At 23.8% G+C, this 18,341-nt stretch overlaps 1 protein-coding gene across 5 annotated transcripts in view; it reads right to left on the reverse strand.

Moving 5' to 3' along the window:
• The window catches only part of LOC122511255 (rhoGEF domain-containing protein gxcI-like), a 228,536-nt gene that overhangs the window by 66,089 nt on the left and 144,106 nt on the right, over positions 1-18,341 (reverse strand). For all 5 annotated transcript variants that reach the window (XM_043626395.1, XM_043626396.1, XM_043626393.1 and 2 more), the window contains exon 8: positions 6,083-6,285. In XM_043626395.1, coding sequence (XP_043482330.1) covers positions 6,083-6,285 — 203 coding nt within the window. The remainder of the gene's footprint in view (positions 1-6,082; positions 6,286-18,341) is intronic.

Here is an 18,341-nt window from a genome sequence, read left to right on the forward strand (position 1 = left end):
AAGAATTTTACTAAAACTTTTAAAAATAATTGAATATCTGCGCAGAATTTTATTACTTATGAAAATAAATAAATTTTTGTAAAGAATTCTGTTGAAATTGTTGAAAATTAAATTCTTTCGAGGAATTTAATTGAAATAATTAAATTCTTTCGAGGAATTTAATTGAAATAATTAAATTCCTGTAAAATATTGAATATATTTATGAAAATAATTAAATGTTTGCTTAAAATTTTATTACAATTTTTTTAAATAATTGAATTCTTTTGGAGACTATTATGTATTACAATAGTAAATATTAAAAATCATTAAAATTGGGGAGAATTTTTGAAAAAAATTGAATTTTTAAAATAATTTAACTATTTATAAAAATAATTGAACTGTTGTGAAGAATTTTATTAAAACTCATAAAAATAATTGAATTCCTGGGAAGAATTTTATTAATTTAAGAAAATAACTGAATTTTTGATAAGAATTTTATTATTTATAAAAATAATTGAATTTTTTTGAAGAATTTTATTAAAATTCTTGAAAATAATTGAATTTTTGCTAAGAATTTCATTATTTAAGAAAATAATCCAATTACTGTGAAAAATGTTATTAAAACTTTTTAAAATAATTGAATTCTTGGGAAGAATTTTATTATTTACGAAAAGAATTGTATTTTCGAGAAGAATTTTATTATTTATAAAAATAATTGAATTTTTTTGAAGAATTTTATTAAAATGCTTAAAAATAATTGAATTATTGCTAAGAATTCAATTATTTTTCAAAATAATTGAATTAGTGTGAAAAATTTTATTAAAACTTTTAAAAGTATTTGAATTTGTTCGCAGAATTCTATTACTTTTGAAAATAATTGAATTTTTGCCGTGGATCTGTCTTATTTTTAAAAATAATTGAATTTTTGTAATAAATTTATTATTAACAAAAGTAATTGAATTTTTGAGAGGAATTTTATTATTTATAAAAATAATTTAATTTTTGTAAAGAATTTTATAAAAATTCTTGAAAATAATTGAATTTTTCCGTAGAATTTTATTACTTATGAAAATAATTGAATTTTTCTAAAGAATTCTGTTGAAATGGTTGAAAATTAATTTGTTGCGAGAAATATAATTAAAATAGTTGAATTCCTTTAAAATTTTGGTTATCTATGAAAATAATTAAACGTTTGCGTAGAATTTGTTTAGCAAAAATGTAATATTGGAAAAAATGATTGTTAGTAATGTAAAATTAAGAAAGAAGAATTAAAAAAACGTGGGGAATTTATTTGAGTTAAATAAAAGTACATTTTCTCAGAGCCTACTGAATTATTTATTGCTCTTAAATAAAAATTTTACTCGGCACGAATAAAACTTTTATCTGAATCAAATAAAATTTATTAAATCAAATATAAAGTTTAATAGGCTCTGAGTGAAATATTTTTTCCCTTATAGTGAAATATTTCTCGGTGTATCATTTCCGTTGACTGTATTCCAAAATAATAACTTTGCCAATTAGTAAAATTATACTACAGTGTAAATGAAATGTAATTTCAAAAAATGTAATTAAATCAAAGTTTTAAGCAAAATATACTAAACCTAATTTCAACTAAAATGAATATATTTATCTAATTCCACTTCACATATTTGTGTGAATAATAATGTGACACTGAAGGTCCTATTTTATTTTCGATAAAATTCCCGCTTTGATATTAAAAAGAAGAATTTGAAATTAAGGAGTGTCAATGCTAAATCCAGAATGATAAGGAGTGTATCCTTTTTTTCTGATCTTATATACATGAGCGAGCGCAAAAGTTTTATTTCCTCAAAGCACAATAGCAGAATATTTCGTCTTATCGGTGAAAATGTTTCACAAAGATAAATCTCGTATAGTAAATTTTTTGTGGAGCTATAAAACCTGATATATACGAAGGGCTGTACAAAAATCCACTAAATCTAAATGGAAGACATTTAAAATTATTCCATTGTATATACTATCTACAACCAGATATTTGTCACTGCTACACATTCTTATTCTCTGAACTCTACAAAAATGTTTAATGGAAAATAATATTTTTACCTTCAAGACGATATAAAAAGCAATTTTTTTTATTTTTACAGCTCAATAAAACCTGAAACCAAACCAAAAGATGTTGTTTCATCTTTCTAGATCATCTTTTTCTTTGAGACACACACATCGCGTTTTCTTTATCTTTAAATACCGTAGAATTTATACGTTCAGACATTTTTTTTCAAATTTCACCTTGGGTACAATTTTGCGCATTCATGAACATAAAAGAGTGATTTTTCAAAAAGTGATACTTTGGAACTTCAATTTTTTAATTTTTTTTTTTAATGTGTGAATCTGTTTCCAATTCGTCGAAGTGTTTGGGCCAAATTATTCCAAAAAGACCTACTCAAAGTATTTTCAAACTGTTTCATGCGCAAAATTGAGTTTTCTTTTTTAAAACCTCACTGAATACATGTGATGAATAGAAAACCACTAACCGGACACTCAAAAAGACTTCACATTTTATCTAGTGAAAGAACTCATAGAAATTTCCAAAATTTCACCACCGGGAAATGCGTCCCATTATGCACTTCACAAATATTTTTTTAAAATTTCATTTCAGTCTCGTTGAAAAAATATTACCAATATATTCAATGCTAATTAAGGTCGTTTTCAATGCAATTTAAGAAGCTTAAGAACATTGCACAACTTTTAAGAATAAGAAAACGAAGAAATTGAAGAAAAGTTTTTTTTGTGAAGGAGAATCAAGATCTGTTGAAGCAAATCACTGCAATTTCGATTGGACGAACGTGTTTAAACTTTCTTTTCCATCTAAGTCTCTTTTTAGAAAATTAAATTTGTGTTGGTTAATTGGAAGTTGACCGAGTCTGTCTGTGTGACTAACATTCTTAAAGAACATTTTTAAGGTTTAAAGGGTATTGAAACTACTAACGACTTGAAGAAAAGATACTTCTACAATTCTCCAGATCATTGTTCTAATCAATAAACTGATCAACTTTAATTTATAAGTTTTTTCTTTCATGAAAATAAAAAAAAAACAAGCAAAATCAATTCGACTTAATTTCGAATAAAAACTTTTTCTTTTGTCATATTTCAAAACTTTTCTGACATTGACCTAGTCACAGAGCTTTTTTTGCATACTGTATTCTAAAGGTTTGCCAGAAAAATTTGATTTGATTTTTTTCTGACTTTTCCCTTATTTCCAAAAAAAAATTTTCGGGTTTTTTCCTGACCGTATACAAAAATATTCTCATCTTATTATCTAAAAATTATTAGATACATGCTTCAAAAAATTCCATAGGAATTAAAATTTTTGAAAATTTCAAATTCAAACCTTTTGAAATTCAATTAATTAATTTAATTATAAGAATATTATTGTAAAATATGAAGAAATTGATGACTCCGAGTCAAAGACTCGGAGTGATCTATTTCTTAGTGTTTTATAATAATCAAAGATAAAATCATTATCTTATTATATTATATAAAAAACATTGTTACTCTAATTTCTTCAAAATTTCAATTCAATTATTATTTTCTACAATTTTTAACTATACAATTCTTCTTTAAATCAATTATTTTTTAATATTTTTGAAAAAGTTCCTTGAGAATTTTAAAATTCTTTTGTTTACAATTCAAATAAATAATTTTTAAAAAAATTCAATTAAACTTTTTCAAAAAAATTAATTATACAGAATTGTCAGTTAAAAGTATGAGAATTTCAGATTTTGAAAGATTTTAACATGAAACCTTTTCAAAATTCAATTATTTCTAAAAACTGAGGCTTCAATAAAATAACTAAATAAATAAATAATGCTTTTAATATTTAAATATTTTCTAAAATTAGAACTGAAATTCTTTTTCAAATCAATTCTTATCAAAAAGTTGTACGAAAATTCAATTATTTCAATACAAAAATAAATAATTTATTGAATGTTTGTTAAAATTGAATACTCATAAAAAAATTTTATCAACAAATTTTTAAATAATTGAATTCTTTTGACGAATTTTAATAACATTTTTAAGAATAATCACATTTTTCGAGGAATTCGATTAAAATTGTATTAAAAATAATTGAAATCCTGCGATGAATTTTATTATTTATGAAAGTAATTGAATTTTTATAAAGAATTTTATTAAAATTCTTGAATTTTTTATCACTCTTTCATTATTTTTCAAAATTATTGAATTCCTGTCAAAAATTTTATCAAAACTTTTAAAAATAATTGAATTTGTACTCAGAATTTTATTACTTACAAAAATAATTAAATTTTTGTAAAGAATGCTTTTAAAAATGTTGAAAATTAAATTCTTTCAAGGAATTTAATTGAAATAATTGAATTCCTGTAAAACTTTGAATATATTTATGAAAATAATTAAATGTTTGCTTAAAATTATATTAACATTTTTTTAAATAATTGAATTCTTTTGGAGACTTGCATTAAAGTAGTAAATATTAAAAATCATTGAATTAGGGAGAATTTTTAAAAATACTTGAAGTTTTGCCATGAATTTTATTATTTATAAAAATAATTGAATTTTTAAAATAATTGTACTATTTATTAGAATAATTGAACTGTTGTGAAGAATTTTATTAAAACTCATAAAAATAATTGAATTCCTGGGAAGAATTTTATTAATTTAAGAAAATAACTGAATTTTCGAGAAGAATTTTATTATTTATAAAAATAATTAAATTTTTTTGAAGAATTTTATTAAAATTCTTGAAAATAATTGAATTTTTGCTAAGAATTTCATTATTTAAGAAAATAATTCAAATACTGTGAAAAATGTTATTAAAACTTTTTAAAATAATTGGATTCTTGGGAAGAATTTTATTATTTATGAAAAGAATTGAATTTTTTTGAAGAATTTTATTAAAATGCTTAAAAATAATTGAATTATTGCTAAGAATTCAATTATTTTTCAAAATAATTAAGTTGCCGGCTAATTTTAAAAAATTATAATATTTTGCAGGAATGATTTTAAAGGTATTAGGGTCATTGAACAAAAAGAATTTTTTAAATATTTTTAATATTTATTGTTAAATAAGCATCTAAAGTATATGAGGTCGTAAAAACTGTCACTTTTTCATCTATTAGAAAATATTAAAGAAAACACATAATTTACTATGAAAACGTAACAAAATTATTAGAATTTATTAAAAACGACTTAGTTTATTATTTTAAATTGATAGAACCAATTATTATTAAGAAATATTACTTAAATGAAAAATGATTTTAAGGTTCTCCTGGCAAATAACCTAATTTTGAAAATAATTGAAATCATTTGACGAATTTTATTAAAATTATTGTATTAAAAATAATTGAATTCATGTGAAAAATTTTATTATTTATGAAAAAATTCATTTTCTGAGAACAATTTTTTTTTAATTTTTCAAAATATTTGAAATTTTTGGAAAAATTTTGTATTATTTTTTATCGAGAAATTTAAAAAAATTGTATTAAAAGTAATTGAATTCCTGCGAAGAATTCTAATCTTTATAAAAATAATTAAATTGAATTAATTTTTGAATATTGAAGTAAAATTATTCATTAAATAATTTTTAAGTAATAATTTTATGATAGTTCTTCGAGAATTAAGTTACATATTTATAAAGAAATAGAAAAACTTGAAAGTTTTGTATTAGAATTCGTGGTAATTTAATTGTTTATGAGGCAAATAAAAAAGACACGAAAATTCAGAATTTTCTCATGAATTCTAAACTCTTCATTTTTTTCAGTACTTTTAAAAAAAATCCCTGACTTTTCCCTGAATTCCTTATCTCAGAATATATGATTATTATAGTTGTAATATTATTAAAACTACATTCCATTTCATATTTTATTTTTATAAAAAAATATTTGAATTACAAATTTTTAAATTCTATTAATTTTTAAATTTTAAAAATTTTAATTAAAAAAAAGTAGGTAAAGAAGAAGTTAGTAAGAATTTTTGCTAGTTTCCGCAGTAAAATTACAATTTTGATTGAAAATGTACTAAAGGTGAAGGCAGTAATGTTTTTAGACGAGTTATAAAGGTTAAAAATAGAATTTTCCGAAAAGAAACTCACCAATTGAAGTATCGTAGGCGTGCAAATATTCGGAAGTCATAAATTGGGAGACGAGTGAACTTTTTCCGACTGCTGAAGCTCCGAGCATTAGAACCCGAAAGGGAGCAGGACCCTGGGAAGCACTACTTTCTCGCGAACTGGCCAAAGAATTTGCTGCTGAATTTCTCGCAGACCCGGGATACGAAGCCGTTAAATGCTCCGTACTGCAAAAAAATATACAAATTAAATTAATTAAATTTCAGAGAAATACGCTTAAGAGGATTTTTTTGCCTTTCCGACAAAACAATATACATTCGTTAAATAATTGCGAGTGGCTACTTCATGAAACATAGTTTCATTAACTGCTTTTATCTACACATAGATAGTTTCGTACATATGTAGATATTTCGTGTCGTTTACACCAATACAAGCATTTTTTTTACAAAAAACTTTGTTTGTACACATTTGGCTTCATTTGTAAATTTTGTGGCAGTGAGCAGGAGTTTGATAATAAACCACATGTCACTGCTTTAATTTACTTCACGGTAAATTTATCTGTCAGATAAGTGAGTAACACTGTTTAGTACGGCAAATACAAATTGCAAAATCTGTCTTGATAAATTGAGCGAAGTCAGTGCAAAATTAGTTCAATTTTGGTCACGAGAATTTAATTACTCAAATAGAATCCTAGGATATACGCGTATTGAGTATTTTCACATTAATTGTATATTACTTGATTTTGACTGCTTGATTGGCGTATCATTAGATTCTCCAATAAATGAGTACGTTTGTTGCGAATTTCGAGAAGATAATGATGTTTTCAACACATTTCACCAAAATTAACGTATTAATGCAGTTCAATTACTTTTACAAACAATTTTTAAAACTTCTCTTTCTGTGTATTCTAGTTTCTATTGCATGTATTAATAAATTTTCATCTTGTTAATCAAAAACAATTTTTTAGCTTGGGAAAAAATATTAAATTAAAAATCATTGATATTTCAGTCATACTTTGTCAGACTTTGCACTCGATAATTAATTTTAAAAAAGCAGCAAAAAGTCGCTTTCAAACTAATAAAAGTAGTAAAAAAGTAGCTATATCGAAAAATTAAACTTGAAGACCAAAAAAACTCGTTGTCATAGACACTTGACAAATCTGACAAAAATTCCTTTTCATATTTTTTATTTTCCAGACTTTCTCATCTAATAAATTAAAAGATAATAAATAAAAAAAAATTATAAGCGAATAAATTAAATTCCTGCAAACGAATTTTATTATTCATAAAAGAATTTCAATATTTATAAAAATAATTTAATTTTTTCGAAGAATTTTATAAAAATTTTGTTAAATAATTGATTTCTTTCGACTAATTTTATGCAAATTCTAATTTAAATAATTGAATTCTTGAGAAAGTTTTCTTATTCATGAAAAGAATTGAATTCTGTTAGAAAATTTTATGACAATAGTAGATATCAAAAACACAGCCACAAAAAAAAAAAAAAGTTCTGATCTGGGGGTCTCACTATGTAGACTTTATGGTTTTTGGGTCGCTGAATCCGAATCCGAGGTCCATTTAACCTCATCACATCAGGATTTTGAGATAACCTCAAAAACCAATATGGCGGACACATTTTTGAAAAGTTTATCGGATTCGCTTGAAATTCGTTACTCGGGGGTTTTTGGGGTCGCTGATTAAGAATTTAAAGTCTGATTTCAAAAATTCAAAATGGCGGATCCACTATGGCGGACACGTTTTTCAAAAATTCATCGGATCCGCCATATTGAATTTTTGAAATCTGACTTCAAATTCGTAATCAACGACCCCAAAAACCCCCGAGTAACGAATTTCAAGCGAATCCAATGAACTTTTCAAAAATGTGTCCGCCATATTGGTTTTTTGAGGTTATGTCAAAATCCTGATCTGATGAGGTTAAATGGACCTCGGATTCGGATTCAGCGACCCAAAAAACATAAAGTCTACATAGTGAGACCCCCAGATCAGAACTTTTTTTTTTTTTGTGTGGCTGTGAAATCATTGAATTGCGAAAAGTTTTTAAAATGAATTAAATTTTACAAAGAATTCTATTAAAATTTTTGACAATAATTGAATGTCTGTGTGCCATTTTATTCAATTTTTTTGAAAATAGGTGAATTCCTAAAAAGCATTTTATTATTTATGAAAATAATTGAATTCTTGCGAACGATTTTATTAGAATTCTTTTAAATAATTGAATTTCCAAGAAGAAATTTATTACTTCCAAAAATAATTGAATTCTTGTTATGAATATTGTTATTTATGAAAATAATAAATATAAATTTTGAAAAGAATTTTATTAAAATAAAATTTGAAAATAATTTAATTCCTGTGAAAAATTCTAATATTTTTGTAAATAATTGAATTATTGCGAAAAATTTTATTATAAAATATTTCAAAAAAATTGAATTCCTGTAAAAAAATTTGTTTTTTTAAAATAATTTAAAATATAGTATTCAGAATAATAGTTTTTTGGTTTTTAATATTAGCGAATTTAAAGCAAAAAAAAAAAAAAAAAAACACAATAATAGTAGTAGTTTCTAGTGGCTGAAATCTAAAAAAAGTACCCAAATAGTAGAATCACGTAAAAACGTAGTGAATAGTAGGTTTTAGTAGATAAGTGCGAAGCCTGGTGATATTTTCAGTAAAATTTCACTAAATGAAATCGCGAGAATAGAGTATTTCACTAATTCGGATTTAGAGACCATTTATTAGCGATTAATTGAAATGCCCAGGCGGAAAAGTCGGACGAATGTCGGAATTTACAACCGGCTGGGATCCGCGCCCGTACAGACCGCAAGTACCGACGGTCTGTACCGATTCGGATCTGAAAAAGCAACCGGCGCGGTACAGATTATGCTCCGACTGTCGGAACCGTCTTCCCACTATTGTCAGTACTGGCTCGGTACTGGATTTCTTCCGCCGGCGGATCTTATTCTTCTGCGGCGTCGGAAGAATGACGGATATGTTGAGTCTGTACTGGCTCGGTACTGGGGCGGATCCGACTGCGGATCTCGTCATTTATTGTCACATTATAAATTAAATAATTATTACAAGTAATTGCATTATTTTAGAAAATAATTATTAATAAATTAATCTAATCAATATATTAAGTAATTATTTATTGAGACTTTTTTAAAAATTAAATAATTAAAAAAATTCGTTATTAATTAATATTATATATTATTAATTAATAATATCTCAATAATAATTGAATAATTGTTTCTCAATATAATAATATTGAAGGTAATGATATTAATAATTTTAATTAATATCTCAATAATAATAAATTTATGGTTATTGATATATTATTAATTAATATTAATATTGATACCTAATTTATTATTAAATCTCAATAATATTAATGTTAATTAATAATATATAAAATTAATTAATAATATCTTAATAATAATAAATTTATTATTATTGAGATATTAATTAAAATTATTAATATTATTACGTTTAATATTATTATATTGAAAAACAATTATTCAATATATGTATTATATAATAATAAAAATATAACAAGTTTCTTTTTTAACGAAATATTGAAATAGTCCTAAATATACATTCAATAAAGTATTAAAAATATAGCGGTATCATTGACGCGTAGTAATTCTACAAGTTTTTTTTCAGCTTGTGACACTTGAGAGTATTTAAGATTTGAGAGTCCCATGCGAGCGTAGCATAGTGGTTAGCGTGCGAGATTTCGGTGCGTAAATATTCGGTTAGGCGTAGGTTCCGTACCCCCAAGCGTTAGGATTTTTCAAATGTCTATGTAATAAAAAATTGCGTTTAAGTGTATAAAAAAATAAAAAAAATGTGTAAAGTGAACTGTCAATGAATTGTCATCAGTATTTATCTTTTGCAATTAATTATTATTTTTTTTATTGATATTTGTTGAAATTATCATTTGGATCCGACCCGGTTGTCAGTCGGTAGAATGCCAGCGCTCGGCTGGCTATTAAATGAAAAATCCACGGTCGGTAGAGTGCCAGGTCCCAGCCGGTTGAATTATACACGGAACGGCTTCTCCCGGCCGGTCAGCGGGCGGTAGAATGCCAGTTCCGAGCCGGTTGCCAGCGCGCTCCTGGCCTAGTCACTATTCGGTAGAATGCCCGTTCACATTCGGTTGGCAGGCGGTTCCGAGCCAGTACAGTTACACCGGCGTCAGTACGGACTAGGATCCGCGCCGGTTGGAAATTTCCGCCTGGGTGTAATTGAATGCGCCAAAAAAATGAAAAAAACCTTTCACATTATATTCCAAAGGGATCTTATTAACGGAAATTATTGAGAGAAATTTTTCTCTTCTTTTAATGAAAAGACCATCAAAATCAATACTAAAATGGCTTCGTTCAATGTTTCTTTAGCGCATTATTTGTAGAACAATTTTAAAGCACAGAATGAAATATCGTGGCAATTCGATTTTACCGAATAAAAACTCAAGTGGCAAAAGCAGTGAAAAGTAAGAAAGCAAAACGGATCAAGTGGACATTTGAAAGGACGTTGTTCCTCTTGTTGTGGAGAGGTCATGACAAACTGGAGCATTGAATTTAATGCTCTGAAAAGTATTGCCACGTCTCAGATATCAAAAAGCTGTGTATATAGGAGGCGAAAATAATGTATAATTCCACTGGAGAAGAAAGGAGAAAAAAAGGAGAAAAATTTCCTCTCGATAAAAAATTTATTTTATTTATAAATATATTTACTCTTAGGATATTAGCAATTTTTTTCACCTATTAATAGAATTATATTTCGAATTAGTTCACACGACTTTAAGGCAAAAATTGGAGATTTTTCAGAGATTTTTTGAATCGTGAAAATGTACGTTCCTGCTCACAAAATTCACACCTGGTTCCAACTCCACTATAACGTGTGTGTTGTCAAAGCCCCTGGAAAAATAATAGCATAAAAGCTTCACTGAGACGAAAACCTTGTGGCCCGTGTAATACTCTGACCAAAATATCAACTATCTCTCATCGTGTTAGTGCTGAAAGAAAACTGTTTATGATTAACGAGCCGTGAAAAACTCCAATAATGTATAAATTACATAAACAAAACTTTCATCTACAACAAAATAATGATCAAACTTTTATCTCCGCATTATAAGTCTGTAATTGATTCATTTTTAATTACGTAATAAAAATAAGGTGTCGGTAAAACCATTTTTCAGTGGCTGAGTTATTTAAATATTTATGAGCAGCAGGGCTGACACAAAAATTTTATTTTCATTTTCCCTGACTTTACCCTGATTTCCAAACAAAATTTTGCCCCTTTTCCTGACTGTAAAAAATATTCTGATAACTTGAAATTTAATTATTATAAAACATGACCGAATGATAAAATAATTCTTTTATATTTTAAGAATATTGTTACTGTAACTCATTAAAAATTATTTCCATCATTTCAATTCAATTCAATTTCAATTTTCTACAATTTTTGAAAAATTCTTTAAGAATTTTCAAATCCATGTGAACCCCTTGATGCAAGAACCAAACATAGACCATTGAAATTGAACGGGCTGCGTCTGGTTCTTGCATCAAGGGGTTCATTTATTTACAATTCAATTATACCAAAAATTTCGATTATTCGGAAATTCTTCAATTAAATATATATGTATATTCGAAAATAAAAACTTCAACTAAGTTCAATAGAATTAGAATAAAAATTCTTTTAAAAATAGTTCTAAAAATTGTTAATTAAAAAAATAAAAAATTCATATTTTCAAAGATTTTAATTTGAAACGCTTATCAAAATTCAATTATTTCTAAAAATTCACGCTATAATGCTTTTAATATTCAATTATTATCTGAAACTTTAACTGAAATTCATTTTTAAGTCAATTTTTTATTAGAAAATTCTACGGGATTACCAATTATTTAAATACAAAAATAAATTTATTAAATTGAATGTTTTCTAAAATTGAATTTTTATAAAGAATTTTATCAACAAATTTTAATAAAATTTTTAATTTATTAATTTATGAAAATAATTGAATCTCTGAAAAGAATTTTAATAACATTGAAAAAGATTAAATTATTGCGAATAATTTTATAAAAAATATATTTATTTGATTTTTTCGAAAAAAAACTATTGTAAACTCTATTTTAAATAATTAAATTCCTGCGAAATTTTTTATTATTTATAAAAATAATTGAATTTTTGGGTAGAATTTTAACGAAATTTTATTAAAATAATTACATTACTTTTGAAAATACATTAAATTCTTTCGACGAATTTAAAAAAAAAATTAAGAATCTTTGCATTTTTCGAGGAATTAAATTATAATTGTATTAACAATAATTGAAATTCTCCGTGGAGTGATATTAGTTATAAAAATAATTGAATTCATAAAAAGAATTTTATTAATAATTGAAAATAATTTCTTGAAAATTAAAAAATTGTATTCTTTATGAAAAAATTGAATCCTTAAAATGAATTGTAATGTTTATGAAACATTTTTAATTATTGCGAAGAACTTTATAAAAAAATGTTTAATCAATTGACTTTTTTCCAAAAAAACATTTGGAAATTCTATTTTAAAGAATTGAATTCCTGTATTAATAAATTTTGTCAATGATTTTATTAAAATTTTTGAAAATAATTTAATTTTGGCGAAGAATTTTGCTATTTACAAAGATAATTGAAATCTTGTCGCGGATTTTAAAAATAATTGAATTTCTGCAAAGAAATTTTATTATTTTTGAAAATAGTGAAATTCTTGTAATGAACATTGTTATTTATGAAAATAATTTAATTTTAAAAAGAATTTTAACATTTCTGGAAATAATTGAATGTTTCGAAATAATTTCGACATTAGTCAATAAAATTGAATTCTTTCGAAGAATTGAGTTAAAATTTTTGAAATAATGTCAAATGTAGATTAAAAGATTCAACTAATTTCAACAGAATTGAAAGTAAAATGTTTCAAAAGAAAATTTAGTTCTTCAAAATTATTAATTAAATGTATGAAAAATTCAGATTTTCTAAAGATTTGAATTTAAACAGTTTTAAAATTCAATTATTTTTAAAAATTGCTATTATATATTGTAATTTCTCCACAATTTTAATTTTGTTTAGAATTATTAACTAAAATTTTCCTACAAATCCATTATTTTTAATAATTAATTAAATGCTTATATATTAAAAAATGTACCTAACTAATTTCAAAAGAATTTGACTTAATAAAATTTTTCAAAAATCAAGTTTTTTCTAATTAAATTCATTAAAAATTGAAATTTTATGAAATTAGAAATTGAAAATTGTTCTTCAAGAATTAAATTATTGAAAAATAACTTTTTGTCCAAAATAGAAAATATTTTAGGTTTTGTATTAGAAATTCGTGGCAATTTAAAGAATTTATAAGTTAAACAAAAAGGACACAAAAATTCATAATTTTGTTTGGAATTCTAAAAAGTTAATTTTTTTCCAGTATTTTTAATAAAATCCCTTGACTATTCCCTGATTTCCCTGATTAATACGACCTTTCTTGACTTTTCCCTGAATTTTCTGATTTACCTGACGAGTTTTAACCACCATTTTTATCAATTTTTATCAATCATTATAAAATATTAACTTTTTATGAAATATACATTTTCTATAACTGTTTCATAAAATTTCGTTACAACTAAGATATTTTCGATTTGAACTATTCACAACATTAAAATAATAATTCATCTCGCCTTAGAATATTCCAAGATATTAGGTATTGGGTTGTCTTGAGTCAAAGTGAGCTGTCAAATTAGTTTAAAGTTATAACTTATAGCTCCAAGGTTTGATAATTTCTAATACTGTTCCCACTATAACTTATTTGGCCAGGATCTGTTCAACGTCAAAGCTGTCGATTCAGCTCGAAAACCCAAGTATTATTTGCAAATGAACAGAAATTTCTTCGAAACTTGGTCAATATCTATATGCGAGAGTTGTCTCTTGTTGTTATTATTATTATTTTTTTTTTTTTTCAATACAAAATTCCAATCAAAGTTTCACACTTTCCTTCAATATTTCCATCAACTGATAGACACTCCATCGGAAGCTCCATTTGGTATTTTAAAAAATGGATGCCACAATATTATTCTTCGCCCGACAGAAAGGCGTTTCGTAGATTTTCAGATAAAACTCAAAGCTACCTTATCGATTTTGAATACATTATTTCGTGAATTATGAACACTAGCTCAGCTATTAGTCGGCTATTTTTAACCGAATGGCAATAAATTACGAACCACATTTGGCTATTTTTAATGGCTAAATCCCTTTTTTTTCTTTTTCTTTTTTTTTTTTTTTTTGATGACAAAAATTACTTTAGTGTAAAAGCGTCGTTAAAGTATCTCAATTTTTCTCGCGTTTCCTCTTAACTGCTTCGCATACACCATTGTTTGAAAATATAAAAAAATTCAGTAATTTTTCAAGCATGAATTTCAAAATTTAAAGTTAAATATTTAACAGATAATAAGAAAAAAAATTATATGTGTGGAAAAAAGATTTTATTCTACATTCACTTTGAACAAAATTGGCTGAATATTTTTTTAGATTTTCTATATAAAAATATAAATAGTTTCATCTTGTATAATGACCATTTTTCTCAGGAGACGAAATTAATTTTCAATAAACGCTAATTAAATGATGCACTCTCTTGATAAATACTGAAAAAAATTATTCTGAAATTAAGAACTATTTCAGAATATTTTATACTTAAACTATTAAATTCTGTTATCAATTACCTATTTAAAATAATAATAATAATATTTAATAATATCAATATTTAATAATATTTAACCGTACAAGGCCTCTTAAATAATGAAACATAATTAAATATTATTTGATTTTTTGTACAAGAAAATAATTAAACATTCTTATTTATTATTTTCAAAGATTTTAATAAAGCTCTTTGTGAGCATTCATTTATTTTAATAAATAATAAAATTCTTTAAAGCAATTCAATTTCTTTAATTTAACTATTTTCAAAAATTTTTAATAAAATTCTTCGCTATAATTCAATTATTTTTAATACTTTTAATAAAATTCATCAAATGATTTCAATTATTATCAAAAATTTTGATAAAATTCTTCTCAAGAATTCAAATATTTTTATAAACATTAAAAATCATTCGCAGGAATTCAATTACTTTTAATACAATTTTTTAAAAAATTTTCGATATAAAATAATAAAAAATTCGATTTCTATAAATTTTAATAAAATTTGTCAAATGATTTCAATTATTTAAAAAGATTTTAATAAAATTCTCCGATATAATTCATTTATTTCTACAAATATTCTAATTTTTGACAGGAATTCAATTATTTTCTAAAATTTTAATAAAATTCGTCAAATGATTTCTATTATTTTCAAAAATTTTAATAAAATTCTTCCCAAGAATTTAATTATTTTTATAAATATTAAATTTCTTCGTAGGATTTCAATTTCTTGATACAACAAAAAAATAAAAAATTCTTTCAAAAATTTGCAGTTATTTTTATTCAAAATTTTACGAAAATTTTTGCAAGGATTTCAATTTTTTTTATGAATAATAACATTTTTTACAGGAAGGCAATTATTTTTAATACAATTTTAATAATATTTCTCAATAAAATTCAATTATTAAAAAATTTTTTAATAAAATTCTTTGATATAATGCAATTATTTCCACAGATTTTATAATTCTTGACAGTAATTCAATTATTTTCTAAAATTTTAATAAAATTCTTAGCTTAAATTGAATTGTTTCTATAAATAACAAAATTCTTCGCAGAAATTCAATTAATTTTAGGTATAAACTTTGATAATATTTATTGCCAAAATTTAATTACTTACTTTCGTAAAAACTAAAAATCTTTGCACAAATTCAATTATTTTTAAAAATAATAATAAATTCTTAGCAAGAATGAACTTACTTTCAGAAATAATAAAATTCTTCGCAGAAATTCAGTAAATCAAATAATGAAATTTAATTTTATATACCTATAATTAAATAAATTATCCTTATTTTAGAATGAATTTTTTTTCAAATATTTTCGATGAACCTATACTTAGAACATTCCCTTTACATATGTTAATTAAACAAAAGCTGTTTGACAAATATTTTTCTTAAAAGGTACTCTAGAATGCATTCCACTCAATTTTCTCACAATTAAAAATAAATATTATTCTCTCGTTGAAATATGTAAATTATGCAAAATATCGTTTATCAATAAATATAAATTTTTAAAAAAAATATACATAGCAGCAGTTTTTTAATTCTGAAAAAATTCTATTTTCTCCTCACATTCTTTATTCTCTAGAATCTTTTTTTTTCATTGATTTAAATCAAAGTAGGATAATAGGAAATTTAAAATTTAAATTTACATTTAAAAATTGAAGGAAGCTAAATCGAAGTTTAAAAGTGGAGGATTCGAAGGAGGTAGAATTTAAAGGGTTATTTTATGGTTCAGAAAAGGAAAAAAAAGATAGACTCCCTTAACTGCAGGGAGAAAGAAAGATAGGGTAACAATAAGCATTAAACCTTTTTCGTTGTAAATTTTCTACTGTTTTTTTTCTCTTCTTTTTCTTCTTGTACATGATCAAGAATAAGCTTTCTTGCGAGGAGGTAGGGGAGAAGAGAAGGCTTATCTTCTATGACATCTTTCCGGAGCAATCGATCTCATGCTGATGTGGATGATTCTCTAAGGTCCAACACGTGTGTCTACGTCACCCCAACTCCACACGTAAACTCACGCGTTCGATCTAGAGCGATAATCCAATATTTCCGGATCATTTTCCGCTTTTCCAAGATGTTGACTCTTCCAGGTAAGAAACTCTTCATTTAAACGAAATCTTCACTCCTGGAATTAGTTCTAAGCCAAAAATAAAGGTAACCTTTTCCTTTTAAACTTTATTTACCTTAATTCAATTCATTTTATCTTTTTCAATTATCTCTATCGATTGAGAATGAGGAAAAAAAGAAATGGGTATAATAACAGTTTGTGAAAAATCTAATATTAATTTAACTTTTCTTCAGGGTTGCCATAGGTCAGGGAATTCAAGGAAAAGTCAGGGAATTTTATTAAAAGTACTGGAAAAAAATTAATTTTTAAAATTCATAAGAAAATTCTTAATTTTTGTGTCTTTCTTCTTTGCTTTATAAACTGCGAAATTACCACGAATTCTAATATAAAACCTTCAATTTTTTTCTATTTCTCACAATAATTTCTTTTTAAATAACTTCATTCTTGAAAAACTATTATATAAAATTATTACCTAGAAATTATTTAATAGGTACATAATTTTACTTAAATATTTCAAAATTATTTGAATTTTGAATATGTTTCAAATTAAAATCTTTGTCAAATCTGAATTTTTCATACTTTTAATTAATAATTGTGTAGAACTTTGTAAAAATTTTAATTTCGCTTCTGTTTAAAATGGTCGAATCTTTTAATAAATATTTGACAGTATTTCAAAAATTTTAATACAATCTTTAATTATCTTAATAAATATCGAAATTGTTCCCTCAAATTTAATTATTTTCAGGAATTTCAATAAAATTTTTTGCAAAATTCAATTATTTTCATAAATAATAAAATTCTCAAAATAGCAAAATTCTTCGCCAAAATTCAATTATTTTCAAAAATTTTAATAAAATAATTGAAAAATAAAGAAAAAGTTTTCCTTTTTATTTTAAATAATTGGCAAAATTTCAATTTTTTGAAAAATTTTTCTCAATCCAATGATTTCCAATATATTTTCATAACATTTCCCAACAGAATTTAATTATTTAAAAAAATGTAGATAAAACTTTACGCAAACATTCTATTATTTTTATAAATATAATAAAAAATGTTGCAGGAATTCAATTATTTAAAATAGAATTTGCAAATGTTTTTTTTTTTTGAAAAAAATCAATTAATTAAACATTTTTTTATAAAATTCTTCGCAATAATTTAATATGTCTCATAAATATTAAAATTCCTTTTATGGATTCTATTTTTTCGTAAATAAAACAATTTTTTAATTTTCAAGAAATTTTTTCTATTCTTAATAAAATACTTTTTATGAATTCAATTATTTTTATAACTAATATCACTCCACGGAGAATTTCAATTATTGTTAATACAATTATAATTTAATTCATCGAAAAATGCAATTATTCTTAAATTCTTTTTTAAATTCGTCGAAAGAATTTAATTATTTTCAAAAGTAATATAATTCTTGACAAAATTTCAATTATTTTCAAAAAATTTTCTTAATTAATGATTTTCAATATCTACGA

The sequence above is a fragment of the Leptopilina heterotoma genome, unplaced genomic scaffold, assembly GCF_015476425.1.
Source record: "Leptopilina heterotoma isolate Lh14 unplaced genomic scaffold, ASM1547642v1 Lhet_81, whole genome shotgun sequence".
NCBI lineage: Eukaryota > Metazoa > Arthropoda > Insecta > Hymenoptera > Figitidae > Leptopilina > Leptopilina heterotoma.